This window comes from Oncorhynchus gorbuscha, linkage group LG10, assembly GCF_021184085.1.
Source record: "Oncorhynchus gorbuscha isolate QuinsamMale2020 ecotype Even-year linkage group LG10, OgorEven_v1.0, whole genome shotgun sequence".
NCBI classification, from domain to species: domain Eukaryota; kingdom Metazoa; phylum Chordata; class Actinopteri; order Salmoniformes; family Salmonidae; genus Oncorhynchus; species Oncorhynchus gorbuscha.
The window spans coordinates 37436039-37449486 of record NC_060182.1 but is presented as its reverse complement, the minus strand read 5'-3'; the positions used below and the strand labels follow the sequence as shown (position 1 = coordinate 37449486).

The 13448-nt window shown below is 41.1% G+C and overlaps 1 protein-coding gene across 1 annotated transcript; it reads right to left on the bottom strand.

Moving 5' to 3' along the window:
- Positions 1-4529: 4529 nt before the first annotated feature.
- On the bottom strand, positions 4530-11836 carry olfml3a (olfactomedin-like 3a). The gene is made up of 3 exons (XM_046364382.1): positions 11526-11836; positions 8417-8723; positions 4530-6041 (listed from the first exon to the last, which is right to left on the bottom strand). The coding sequence occupies exons 1-3, from the start codon at positions 11634-11636 to the stop codon at positions 5257-5259; spliced, it is 1203 nt and encodes a 400-aa protein (XP_046220338.1). The 5' UTR covers positions 11637-11836; the 3' UTR covers positions 4530-5256.
- Between the last annotated feature and the right edge of the window lie 1612 nt (positions 11837-13448).

The window sequence follows — 13448 nt, the reverse complement described above, 5'->3', positions numbered from 1 at the left end:
TGTAGAATAATAGTGAAGACATCAAAACTATGAGATAAAACTTATGGAATCATGTAGTAACCAAAAAGGTATTAACAAATAACTGTTTGCCTTGATGACAGCTATTGCACAGTCTTGACATTCTCTCAACCAGCTTCATGAGGAATGCTTTTCCAACAGTATTGAGGGAGTTCCCACATATGGCTGCTTTTTCTTCACTCTGCAGCCCAACTCAGTCCAAACAATCTCAATTGGGTTGAGGTTGGTTGATTGTGGAGGCCAGGTCATCTGATGCAGCACTCCATCACTCTCCTTCATGGTCAAATAGTCCTTACACAACCTGAAGGTGTGTCTTGGCTCATTGTCCTGTTGAAAAACAAATATATGCGGATATCATCTGTTCACCTACTCTGCGTCTCACAAAGACACGGTTGGAACCAAAAATCTCTCAAATTTGGACTCATCAGACCGAAGGACAGATTTCTACCAGTCTAATATCCATTGCTGGTGTTTCTTGGTCCAAGCAAATCTCTTCTTCTTAATGGTGTCCTTTAGTAGTGTTTTTATTGCAGCAATTCGACCATGAAGGCCTGATTCACACAGTCTCCTCTGAACAGTTGATGTTGAAATGTGTCTGTTACTTGAACTCTGTGAATAATTTTTGGGGGGCTGCAAACTGAGGTGCAGTTAACTCTGATGAATTTATCCTCTGCAGCAAAGGTAACTCTAGGTCTATGGCAGCACTTGAAGAAACTTCGGATTGACTGACATTCATGTCTTAAAGTAATGATGGACTGTTGTTTCTCTTTGCTTATTTGAGATATTCTTGCCATAATATGGACTTAGTCTTTTACCAGATAGGGTTATCTTCTGTATACCACCACTACCTTTTCACAACACAACTGATTGGCTCAAACGCATTAAGAAGGAAAGAAATTCCACAAATGAACTTTTAACAAGGCACACCTGGTAATTGAAATGCATTCCAGGTGACTACCTCATGAAGCTGGTTGAGAGAATACCAATAGTGTGCAAAGCTATCATCAAGGGAAAGGGTGGATTTGGTTACTACATGGTTACTACATGATTCCATATGTTTTATTTTATAGTTTTGATGTCTTTACTATTATTCTGCAATGTAGAAAATAGTAAAAATAAAGAAAAACCATAGAATGAGTGGGTGTGTCTAATCTTTTGGCTGTATAAAAAGATAAAAAATAATATTGGTTTGATTATAATTGTTCTTTAGTCTATTTCTACATTGTGGTACTATGAGTACAATCTAATAATTGATGTCATCTCAATACCTAATTGTGTATCAAACAAACAAAAGAAAACAACACGATTGGTGTATAGTTTTTTGGTGCCAAACGTGTTTGTAGCAAAGGTAAACTATAGTTTGTTCTGTCACAAAAATGATTAAAGTAATGTCAGTCACTGAAATTCCCAACCCACCCATTCGTAAAATGTCTGGATAAAAGCGTCTGCTAAATGGCATATGTTATATATTATTAATTCTTGTTTTCTTTCCAGTGAGACTCATTATATTCTGCGCTATGTAGTAAATGTATTGTTTCAATTATTAGAGAAAATACAGCAGGGATTACAAATAGTTTATAATAATAACTTGTGCAACCAAACATGGGCTACCAATTAATTGATTTATTTTCCATCAATTGAATTGTCTGCATTATTTCCAATCCCCAATATATATATTTTTTGTAAATATATATAAATATATATATTGAACACCATCCATATATTGTTCAACTGTGCTCTGATGTTTCACAAATGTTCCAAACCTTTCAATTCTCATAGTTTCTATAGGTTGTAAATTAAAGATACCAATTTGATTAGAAGGGTTCTTGTTTGACTCAGTTGGGTTATGTAAGATGTAATAGAAATCAGGAATCTTCCGTAATGTTATTTCATGTTGACCATGACTGTTTTGATTATTTTACTAATTGACAAGCACATGTTTGAAAGCACATAGAGAAACAGGTTGGTATAGTGGGTATCAGGAAGTGGGTGTTGTTTACAGAATGTAAGGAGCGGTTTTAAGAGGCATCTTCTCTAATTTAAGCTCCTGAGTGCCCTAAACCAAAGCCTCTGCATTAATGTATCCTGTCAACACAACTTTGGCACTGTGGTTATGTAGAGGTAGTCGTTTGAACTCTTTCTCCATGCATTCTGTCTACACAACTTTTTTGTTTTTTAACCCAGGAGGTTATAGTGACTTAATGATAGTACTGGAATGGCCACCCAGATGACAATGTGGCTTCCGCCTGACTACAACTATGCAGCAAAAGCATGTCTGAAGATGGTATACATCAAACAGTATGCAGAAGAAGCATGGTAAAAGTGAACAAATGTACCTAACACACACACATTATATTACTGTTTTAGCCATTTCCTTCCTCTAGAGAGAGCAGGCGTTTACCTCATTTCGTCTGGGAGACAGACAAAACGGACAGACAGAGATACAGAGATAGTGTGGGGGGAAACTAGCCTAGAGATAGTCGCAGGCATATTTCTTGCCGTGAGTCAGTGACCTTTCTCTAATTACGCAGTTGGTAGGTCTATGAGACACAATACAATGAGTCACTTGATGGATTCCCTCACACCATAATTGTGTCTTTCTTCACAATAGGATTGTTCAGGTTTTCTCACATACTATATTTACTGGTTACAATCGTGATAAGATCCTTCCTTCCATTACTGATAGACTCCTCATATCTGACTCACTCCAGTTTGTTAAAAAAAAAAGTATGGTTTTGTGTTTTCTCACATATATACAGTAGGTATACACTTGTTGATTACATTTCTGATTAGATTTATGTCATTTATTTTAGACTCCTGATATTTGACTCCAAGTTTGTTTCTATTTGACAAAAATGTATGAAATAACTGACTGTAGTTTTGTTCTTCCTCTGTTTCAGTGGTGTTTTTAATGATGATGATGATGATGATCTTCTGTTCTGACAATATGGACTAGTGTGTTTGTATCCATAGTACGTGCTGATATCATGTTATATACATTTAGCCTCAGTTTATGTACTGTTTTAAAGACCTTTATCTGTTGTTATTATTATTGTTGTGTTTCTCAATATGATCTTGAATCCTGCCCATTCGTCATGGACAGCACGGACTTTCCAATTTTTTATTGAAGATTTGTACTTGTAATATAACTGTTTTGACAACTGTTCTTGTAATTGAAGCCTGTTATGGTTGATTTATTTCTGTTTCCGTTTAAATCCTGAATTGTTAATGACTCATAACATGAGGTCCAATGTGTAATAAATTGAACAAAAAACGAATTATCTGTTGCGTATTTACATTTTTGTTTCATTTCAATTTATTTTGCAAGAACGAAAGACAGAAGTGATCAATTATGGTGGTGCAAAGTTACATTTAAAGATGTACACTACCGTTCAAAAGTTTGGGGTCACTTGGAAATGTCCTTGTTTTTGAAAGAGAAGCACATTTTTTGTCCATTACAATAACATCAAATTGATCAGAAATACAGTGTAGACATTGTTAATGTTGTAAGTGACTATTGTAGCTGGAAATTACAGATTTTTTAATGGAATATCTACATAGGCGTACAGAGGCCCATTATCAGCAACCATCACTCCTGTGTTCCAATGGCACGTTGTGTTAGCTAATCCAAGTTCATCATTTTAAAAGGCTAATTGATCATTAGAAAACACTTTTGCAATTATGTTAGCACAGCTGAACACTGCTGTCCTAATTAAAGAAGCAATAAAACTGGCCTTCTTTAGACTAGTTGAGTATCTGGAGCAACAGCATTTCTGGGTTCGATTACAGGCTCAAAATGCCCAGAAACAAATAAATTTCTTCTGAAACTTGTCAGTCTATTTTTGTGATGATAAATGAAGGCTATTCCATGCGTGAAATTGCCAAGAAACAGAAGATCTCGTACAATGACGTGTACTACTCCCTTCACAGAACAGAGCAAACGGGCTCTAACCAGAATGGAAAGAGGAGTGTGAGGCACCCGTGCACAACTGAGCAAGAGGACAAGTACATTTCAGTGTCTAGTTTGAGAAACAGATGCCTCACAAGTCCTCAACTGGCAGCTTCATTAAATAGTACCCGCAAAACACCAGTCTCAACGTCAACAGTGAAGAGGCGACTCCGGGATGCTGGCCTTCTAGGCAGAATTTCTCTGTCCAGTGTCTGTGTTCTTTTGCCCATCTTAATCTTTTATTTTTTTTGGCCAGTCTGAGATATGGCTTTTTCTTTGCAACTCTGCCCAGAGGGCCAGCATCCCGGAGTTGCCTCTTCACTGTTGAGGTTGAGACTGGTGTTTTGCGGGTACTATTTAATGAAGCTGCCAGTTTACAACTGTGCTAACATAATTGCAAAAGGGTTTTCTAGCTTGGATTAGCTAACACAACGTGCCATTGGAACACAGGACTGATGGTTGTGGATAATGGGCCTCTCTATGCCTATGTAGATATTCTATTTAAAAAACTGCCGTTGCCAGCTACAATAGTCATTTACAACATTAACAATGTCTACACTGTTTTTCTGATCAATTTGATGTTATTTTAATGGACAGAAAATGTGCTTTTCTTTCCAAAACAAAGACATTTCTTAGTGACCCCAAACTTTTGAACGGTCGTGTATGATGAATTACGGTGGCACACATAATATTATATATTTTTTATTCATGTACAGTAAGATTTCTCCTCTGTAAAGTTTTTGTGACTTTATATTTTTATCTGATTGTGCCGATGAACTTTAGCCGGAGACTGTCACTTCCACGACTACGTATGTCAAAGTGAACAACAAAGGGAGCAAGCAGCAGGGAAGAGTAAATTGGATGAACTAAAACAAGTGGAGTGCAAATAGCCAAATTAAATCTTGAGGAGAGCTGGGCCATACATTCCATCAAGGCATTCAATTATACACGGTTTCTGATCTCTGCCCCGAATAAATCCAGTTGTTGCGGACATATTACGATTCCAATCTTATTCAGAGCTCCATTCAACATCAACTTTATATCAAACTGGGGTAGCAATAATGTTTGGTAACGCGCACCTACAGTACAGTAATTCAATGCATTATTTCAAGTAAAACAATACAGAGGTACATTTTCCTGTCGAGACAATGTATACAGTATGGACAGTGGGGTGAGTGGTGTCAAAAAACAAATATATGTCTCCAGTGATAGTCTTCATGTTAGAATGTTTTCCGTCCGTTTCTCGGACTAAAATGTTATTTGACTAAAATGCCCACTAGTCCATCCACTTAAACCATTAGCTTCCTCGTCATGGACAGTTTGTAAAGGATCAGGTAGCCGTCGTCCCAGGCATAGATCTGTTTCTCCTGAGGGTTGTACTTTAGGCTGGCGTGGAGTCCATACCTCCTGGGGAAATACAGTAGCGGAGCCTCCTCATTGGTCACCGCATCGTTTACGTCAAACACACACTGAACACGAGAGCGACTAGGCACCCTAGTGTTGTAGACCACATAGACCGTCCCACAGACCACGAAGGCTGCCTCCGCGTTCTCCTGGGGACACTGTGTATCCCACATCTGCTCGATATCCAGGCTGTCAGGGTCCATCTTAGCCAGGTTGATGGACTCACTCTCCCTGGTGGTGTAAAGGGCCCAGAGGCCTTCCTCATCGGCAGCCAGATCCACAGCAGTCTCTGGGTTGAGGCTGTAGACGGGTCTATGGTGTGCCACCTCCACTGGGAACACAGCACTGTCTGCCAATGTGCCATTCGCCAGGTCATACTTAATCACCTGGAGCTCGTCGGCCCCCTCCATCACGTAGTAGGCATAGCCATTGTAGACGGCACATCCGGTGCCACTCCACAGAGAGGGCAGTCTTATAGGCCTGCTGTGGGCCACTCCTGGGGAGGACGAGAAGTCTAGAACAGAGCTGAACTGGTACACGGTGTCCTCTGCCGTGCCGTTGAAGACGTAGACCTTAGAGGTCCTGGCGTCTTTAGTCCACATGCCCTTGGGGCTCCCCATCCTCTTCAGGATCTTCATGGCTCTGATGCTGGAGATGATGTCTACACAATCTGTTGATAGATAAATGGAGGTGGTGTCGTGAAAAGCCGTTTTCATGAGTGGTCTTAATAACATTGTCAGATGTAATGAAAAATTGGGTAATTATGGAGACCTTTGTGTACAGTATACTGTATAAAATGACAACTGATCATTATTTTGAACATATCAAATATTACTATTATAAATGTTAATGGTCTATTTGTAGTTTTTAAAATCAAAGATGAGTTCAGGCTGGTCAGGCTGGGTCTCATAGCCTAGTAATTGTAAATCCGGGACACTCAAATTAGTATGATATGTTACGTTTAGTATGGTTACATAAGAAAGATGTTTACTTATAATGCAAATGTCTAGCAGCCCGAAGGTTGCAAGTTTGAATCTCATCATGAAAATTTTAGCAACTTTTCAACTGCTTACTATTTTTTAGCCACTTCGCAAGTACTTAGAATCTTAGCCAACCCTTCCCCTAACCCTAACTTTAACCCTTTAACCTAATTCCTAAACTTAACTCTAATCTTAACTCGAACCCCTAACCCTAACCCCCTAGCCGAGCTAACATTAGCCATCTAGCTAATGTTAGCCACCTAGCTGGAATTCGTCAAATATCATGCATTTTGCAAATTCGTAACATATTGTAGCGACCCGCACAGACAGCTGTGTGTTATGTGTTAGGCTAGGAGGTGGTTGTGTTGTACTGACCAGTACCCGGTGTTCGCGGGGTCCGACATGTCAATCAACCTGCTATCTGCCAATCACGGGAATAACTGGAATGTTCTGATGCCGGGCATCCTGGTGGTTGGCGGAGTGGCGTGGAGGGCGGTTGGGCAGGGGGGTGGAGCATTGGAAGTTAAGACCAGGTTCAGCCTTTGTACTCTCTCTCTTTACGTCTGGGCTTCACAAGAGAAGGTCACAATTGGCTTGTGGGTTATCTGTCATTTTTGGCGTGTGCTACGGCCCAAACAGTAGCCTGTGTAAAGTTGGTTTAATAAACCGTCAATTCGCAAACTCAAGCCTCTGTCTGGACAATTGTTCATTTATGATCTAGTCAGGTCATTACAATATAATACAAATTGTCATTCGTAACATATCATTGTCAGATGTGATGGACATCCACAGATGAATACACACCAAACGAAACATTACATATCATACTAAATGGAGTGTCTCGGATTTACTGACAGAATACGACTAAATGCTCTGAAACCAGGTTGGTTAGCATCCAGGCATCCAGTTCACATTTCCTTCTCGTGTTGCGTTAGCATGCCTCTGCAGTGTCCTTGCCCACCTGAAACATGTTTTGATGTCTACTTCAATATGCCGGGCACATCATCTACCCCGCAGGCTGCAGCAGGCTATTTCAATGCAGTCCAAATGAAAATGAACTCGACACAATCAAAGGGAAGTGGAAGAAACGGCTACATTGTGCTTTGGAAAATGGGAAAGATGGGCGACACAGATATGCTGAAGTATAGCAAAGTGGTCTTTTGCTGATATAAAAGTACATTTTAGCTTTCAAGACAACAAAGAGATTTACTCTTAATTAGGATAGAGTGTGTCTAAATCATTGACAATGGGGGGGTTTGCTGTTCCGCATGCATGGAACACTCCTTGAATATAGACTTTCAAAGTATTGCCACTGACCTGAGGTCAGCATCTGGTCCCCCTTTCAGGTAGAGTAAGAGCTCCTGGTAAACACTTTACATTAACGTTATAACTGTTTATTTGAAATGTATACACAAATAATTAACAGTTTATAAACTACTTCTAAACTACTTTTATAAATCTTTTTTTTTTATGTTAATGTGCTACCGAACCTGAAACTCTCTCTGTTTGCTCAGTGTTTTACATGAGGTTATACAGTTGACTAAATGAACATACTGTCTGTGAAATAGAACTTTGAATTGCAACATTATTTCTACCGACCCGCTGTGAGTCACATCGTAGGTAGTAAAGCCAGACTACCCATGTCCATGAAGTACAAATTGGAGACTGGTTCCCCCAAACTTCAAATAAATGACTCATAGCCAACTAGCGATAAATCTATAGAAAAATAAAATGAATAACTAGCCTACCCAGTGATTCAAAATGTAGCTCTAAATTGCAACAACATCAAAAAATGCCTTGAAACAAATCTTTGTTTCCTACCTCTTTTCCCGTGGAATGGGTTTTCAGGGGAGGACACCAACTGCCACAAGTGGTAAAGAGCTTACTGTAAGCCTAAAAATACTGTAACCATGCTCCATAAGCCAACAGGTCTCCCTTAGCCAAGTCTCTTTCAGGCAGGGAAATGAAGGCACTAGATCAAAGGCAGTCATCCTGTACAGGACGTCAGAGCTCTACGACTCACGCTCCCCCCAACTCCCCATACACAGCTCCTCTCTATACTCACCCAAGACTCTGGAGTACCCATCTTCCTCTCCCCCTCTCTTCCTCTCCTTCACCCGCTCCTTCACCTCCAGGTCCACATCCACCATTCTGTCTGCCTGGTTCACACAGGGCTTAGCGGGGTTTTGGGTTTCGATGTAGTCCATCTCTCTCTCGACGCGGTCCACTCGTACCCCTGTCCCCTCCAGGTCTTGGCGCAGGGTCCCGTGGTCCTGGTTTAGTCCCTTTATAAACTCAGCAGTCTGCTTCTTGAAGTGCCGCAGCTCTGTGTTGTAGCGGTTCGACTGCTCGTGCCATATGAGCATACGATCCTGGGGGAGTATAATGTGTTATCGAGGACGTTGATTTGGTGTGTGGCCGACGATTGAGGATTACTGTAATGTTGGGTGAATGTAATTGTCCTAGTATCAGACTCTAGTTCATTCCAATCGCACAGGTCTTAGGCACAAGGACAACACTACGGACAGAGTTCTGAGAAAACTGTATCAGGTGTTGGTGTTTGAACGCGTGTCAAACCAGGGTCATCGTGATCATTTATCGTGGCAGAAGGTATCAGCACCCATCAACATCAATTTCACCATCAAAACCTCACAAGAGGAAACAAGTGTGTTGTTTATTATCACAATGTTGTTCAGTGATCTGGTTCAGTGACAGTGAACCACAGAGGTTGACTCATGCTAAGATTGACGAAAGGTCAAATAGGGGGTGCTTATATATACATAGCTTATACTGTGTATTTCTATATATATATATATAAGTGTGTAACCTGGACAAGTGTGTGGAAAGGAGACACCCTCGTGTGGTTACGCCAATGGATCATGTCATCGAGAGAGGTTGAGAATGACAAGGAATAACAACAGATTATTTCTCCTCTGTCTAAGACCCACAGCTGAATTTTCTCTCTTTTACTACTGGACTTGAGTGAGTCCTTGGTTGGATTGGAATAAAAATACTAAATGAAAATAACTTTCTGAATTGACTTATTCTAATTACTAATGTAAGAGTCGAGCCAGCGGCATCACAGGAGGGAGATTCTTTTTAAAAGATCAAAAGGACAGGAGGGGGTAGGAAGATTTGAATGATAAACAAATGATTCATTTCAGTCAAGTAAATGTTATTTGTATTCTCACACTATTTTCCCAATTTTGGGGGGTTGCTATATTCGAAAATGGTTTGAAAGAGGAAACTGATGATATGGTCATAATGAATGGATAGATTGGTGCATATAAATGACTGCATTCTGGACTCTTGATTACTGTAGCTAATACAGTTTTTCTCAATTGCTAAAACACAACTTCTGAAACCTTGCTCCATTTCCTAAAAACATTAAACACAAAAACCTCATCTTCAAGCGCTATTTACATAACCTCTGACTCCTCTTGCAAAATTAATCGTTCACCTCGGAACAGTTTTTACCTGTGTTCAAAATCAAACACTGCTCTCAAATCATAAACAAAGTGATCAAAATGATATACACTCTCAAGCAGTCAGTAAACAATACCCCCCAAAAATAGAAAACACACTGTTCAAAACATATAATTCTCAGGGAGAAGTACATTTTTAACTTAAAAAAATATTCATATTTTTCTGTCATTGTCTTTTGATGAACGAAAACAGGTTCTATCATAGTAGCTCAAAATTGATCATAAATTTACTACTCTGCTTTGCTCTTTGCAATTTAGTTTTTTGTTCTTCCTCCTCCTTGTACCCTTATTTTTACAGTACTGTACCCTGCATCTCACAAACTTGTCCTTTGTCTCTGTGATACTGTAATTCTTGTTCTTTGTTGATATGAACCTGCAACCAGTCAAAATCTATTGATCAGTCAGTACTGTTAATAAATGGAAAGCACAATGTTCAGGGCCATACAATTCATCCATTGTACAGTATACAGCCTACAATGCACTGTACTACAGTATCCGTTCTCAGACTTTCTCCTTCCCACCTTCAACAACCTGTTTGCTCTCTGAACTGGCTTATATTGGTTGTGTCGCATCATTTGAAACAGGTTAAATCAATTTTGAGTGGTTGTGTTCAATCAATGACATATGTTCTCTATTTGTATTTGATTGTGGCCACTTGTGTTTACCAGTATGGATGACATGTGCATTAGAGTGCAGGGTGTGTTTTGAGAATGAGAATGTGTTTAGAGTTTTGCTGAAAAGTCTAAGTGAGATCTGCAAATTGTGTTTTACCATGTATTGACAACAGACTGCATACTTAGCTAAATGAGTCCAGGCAACTTAGAACTTTGTTCAGCCAATGGGTTTTAGTGTTTTAGCAATTGAGAAAAACTGCATTACTGTAGGATCTAAAGAAGACAGAATGGAGCTGCATTCCACTACTTGGACACTTCATCACACTCAACATATACTGTAAGCAAACTTGGCATAATCAGTATAGAATAGCTGCAATATAGGAGGAGTAGAACACACTCCCACAAACCTGGCATATTATATTTGACAAAATGAATATTGTACAGTGCCTCAGACAGCCTTTTCATTTGGCCAAGAGAAATTGCAAGGCACACCTGTTCTTGCTTATCCTAAAGAATATGATTTTACCATTATCGTTTTTTGTCAGTAACTGCTGTAAATGTTCCTATTGTTTTCATTATCAACGTGTTGTCATCTTTGCGCCTCGTGAAGAGTTTCACACGGCTTAGTGTGTATTCTGAGAAGGGGAAAGAGAATAGGAGAAGTACTCGGGCATAGATACGACAGCTCACGGCCACTGATATTCTCTAAGGTCCTTAGCCCGAGAAGTTGATGAGTCGAACAGAGATTGTATTAATTGAATTGCTTTAGTCAACACATAAAAATATATAAATAAATAAAAACCTTGCAGGCAGACACTGAGCGCGAACTAAAGTTTTGCAGAATGCCAGAGATAAAGTCTGACACATGGCCTTGATTCTCTGTCCTTGATTTCACAGTAACTGCTGTTTGCTGTTCTTTCAGAAGGATGTTGTCTAACTAGCATTCAAAAAGAAAACTTGATTCACCATAGTTGCGTCATTGTTTCGATTCCTGTTCCTTGCCTAAAACTTGTCCTACACCACTTTAGGTGGAGTTGTGCGGTGTAAAACGATTGTTTAGGAGTTTGTCTCTTACCTCAATGGCAAGGAATCTGTTCTCCAGATAATCCATGAGACCCTGGTAGTAATACTGACCGTTGGTGAGGACTAGGACTAAGGAGAGGAGGAAGGGGACAGCCGTTGTCATGGTTGATAGATCCAAGGGACAGTCTGGGCGTCCTGTACGTGAGTCCAGGTAGCAAAAATACTTCCTCCTGTCTGGTCCGGTCTCCTCGTGGTCTACTTATGGTTGGTTTCCTACAGAGTGTGAGTGTTCGTGTGTAGAAGTGTGTGTGTGTGTGTGTGTGTGTGTGTGTGTGTGTGTGTGTGTGTGTGTGTGTGTGTGTGTGTGTGTGTGTGTGTGTGTGTGTGTGTGTGTGTGTGTGTGTGTGTGTGTGTGTGTGTGTGTGTGTGTGTGTGTGTGTGTGTGTGTGTGTGTGTGTGTGTGTGGTGAGAGAGAGAGAGAGAGAGAGAGAGAGAGAGAGAGAGAGAGAGAGAGAGAGAGAGAGAGAGAGAGAGAGAGAGAGAGAGAGAGAGAGAGAGAGAAGGCCCAGGTTCTTGGGTTTCAAACTCTTTGGCTCGCTCACGTAGCTGGAATGTTTTCACAAACTCCCAGGGAGGAGCCTTGTTCCTCTAGCCCCTTTCTGTCCTCAAAAAGTGAATGTACTGTTGTACTGGATACTGGGCAACACTGTGTGTGTGTGTGTATGCGTGTGTACATGTGCTTGCGTGCAAGCGAGTGTGTATGTGTGTGAGTGTGTACGTGTGTGGGGGTGTACGTGTGTGGGTGGGTGCACCCGTGCATGACTGTTGATAGACAGTTGTTTATGGATTTTTTTTTAAATGTAACAAGGCTATATACAGGGGGTACCGGTACAGAGTCAATGTGCGGGGGCACCGGTTAGTCTAGTTAATTGAGGTAATATGTACATGTAGGTAGAGGTAAAGTGACTATGCATAGATAATAAACAGAGAGAAGCAGCAGCGTAAAAATAGGGCAGGGGGTGGTCAATGCAAATAGTCCGGGTAGCCATTTGGTTAGCTGTTCAGGAGTCTAATGGCTTGGGGGTAGAAGCTCTTAAGAAGACATTTGGACCTAGACTTGACGCTCCGGTACCGCTTGCCGTGCAATAGGAGAGAGAACAGTCTATGACTAGGGTGGCTGGAGTCTTTGACAATTTTTAGGGCCTTCCTCTGTCACCGCCTGGTATAGAGGTCCTGGATTTCAGGAAGCTTGGCCCCAGTGATGTACTGGTCCGTGCACACTACCCTCTGTTGGGCCTGGAGGTCAGAGGCCGAGCAGTTGCCATACCAGGCAGTGATGCAACCCGTCAGGAAGCTCTCGATGGTGCAGTTATATAACTTTTTGAGGATCTGATGACCCATGACAAATCTTTTCAGTCTTCTGGGGGGGCGTTGTTGTGCCCTGTTCATAACTGTCTTGGTGTGTTTGGACCAAGACAGCTGGTTGGTGATGTGAACACCAAGGAACTTGAAGCTCTCAACCTGCTCCACTGCAGCTCTGTCGATGAGAATGGGGGCATGCTCGGCCCTCCTTTTCCTGTAGTTCACAATCATCTCCTTTGTCTTGATCACATTGAGGAAGAGGTTGTTATCCTGGCACCACACGGCCAGGTCTCTGATCTCCTCCCTATAGGCTGTCTCGTTGTTGTCAGTGATCAGGCTTTTGTGTCGTCGGCAAACTTACTGATAGTGTTGGAGTTGTGCTTGGCTATGCAGTCATGGTTGGACAAGGGGACTGAGCACACACCTCCGAGGGGCCCCCGTTGTTGAGGATCAGCGTGGCATATGTGTTGTTACCTACCCGTTACCACCTGGTGGCCCCGGGGTCCTTAGCTTAGTGATGAGCTTTGAGGACACTGTGGTGTTGAACGCCGAGCTGTAGTCAATGAATAGCATTCTCACGTAGGTGTTCCTTTTGTCCAGGTGGGAAAGGGCA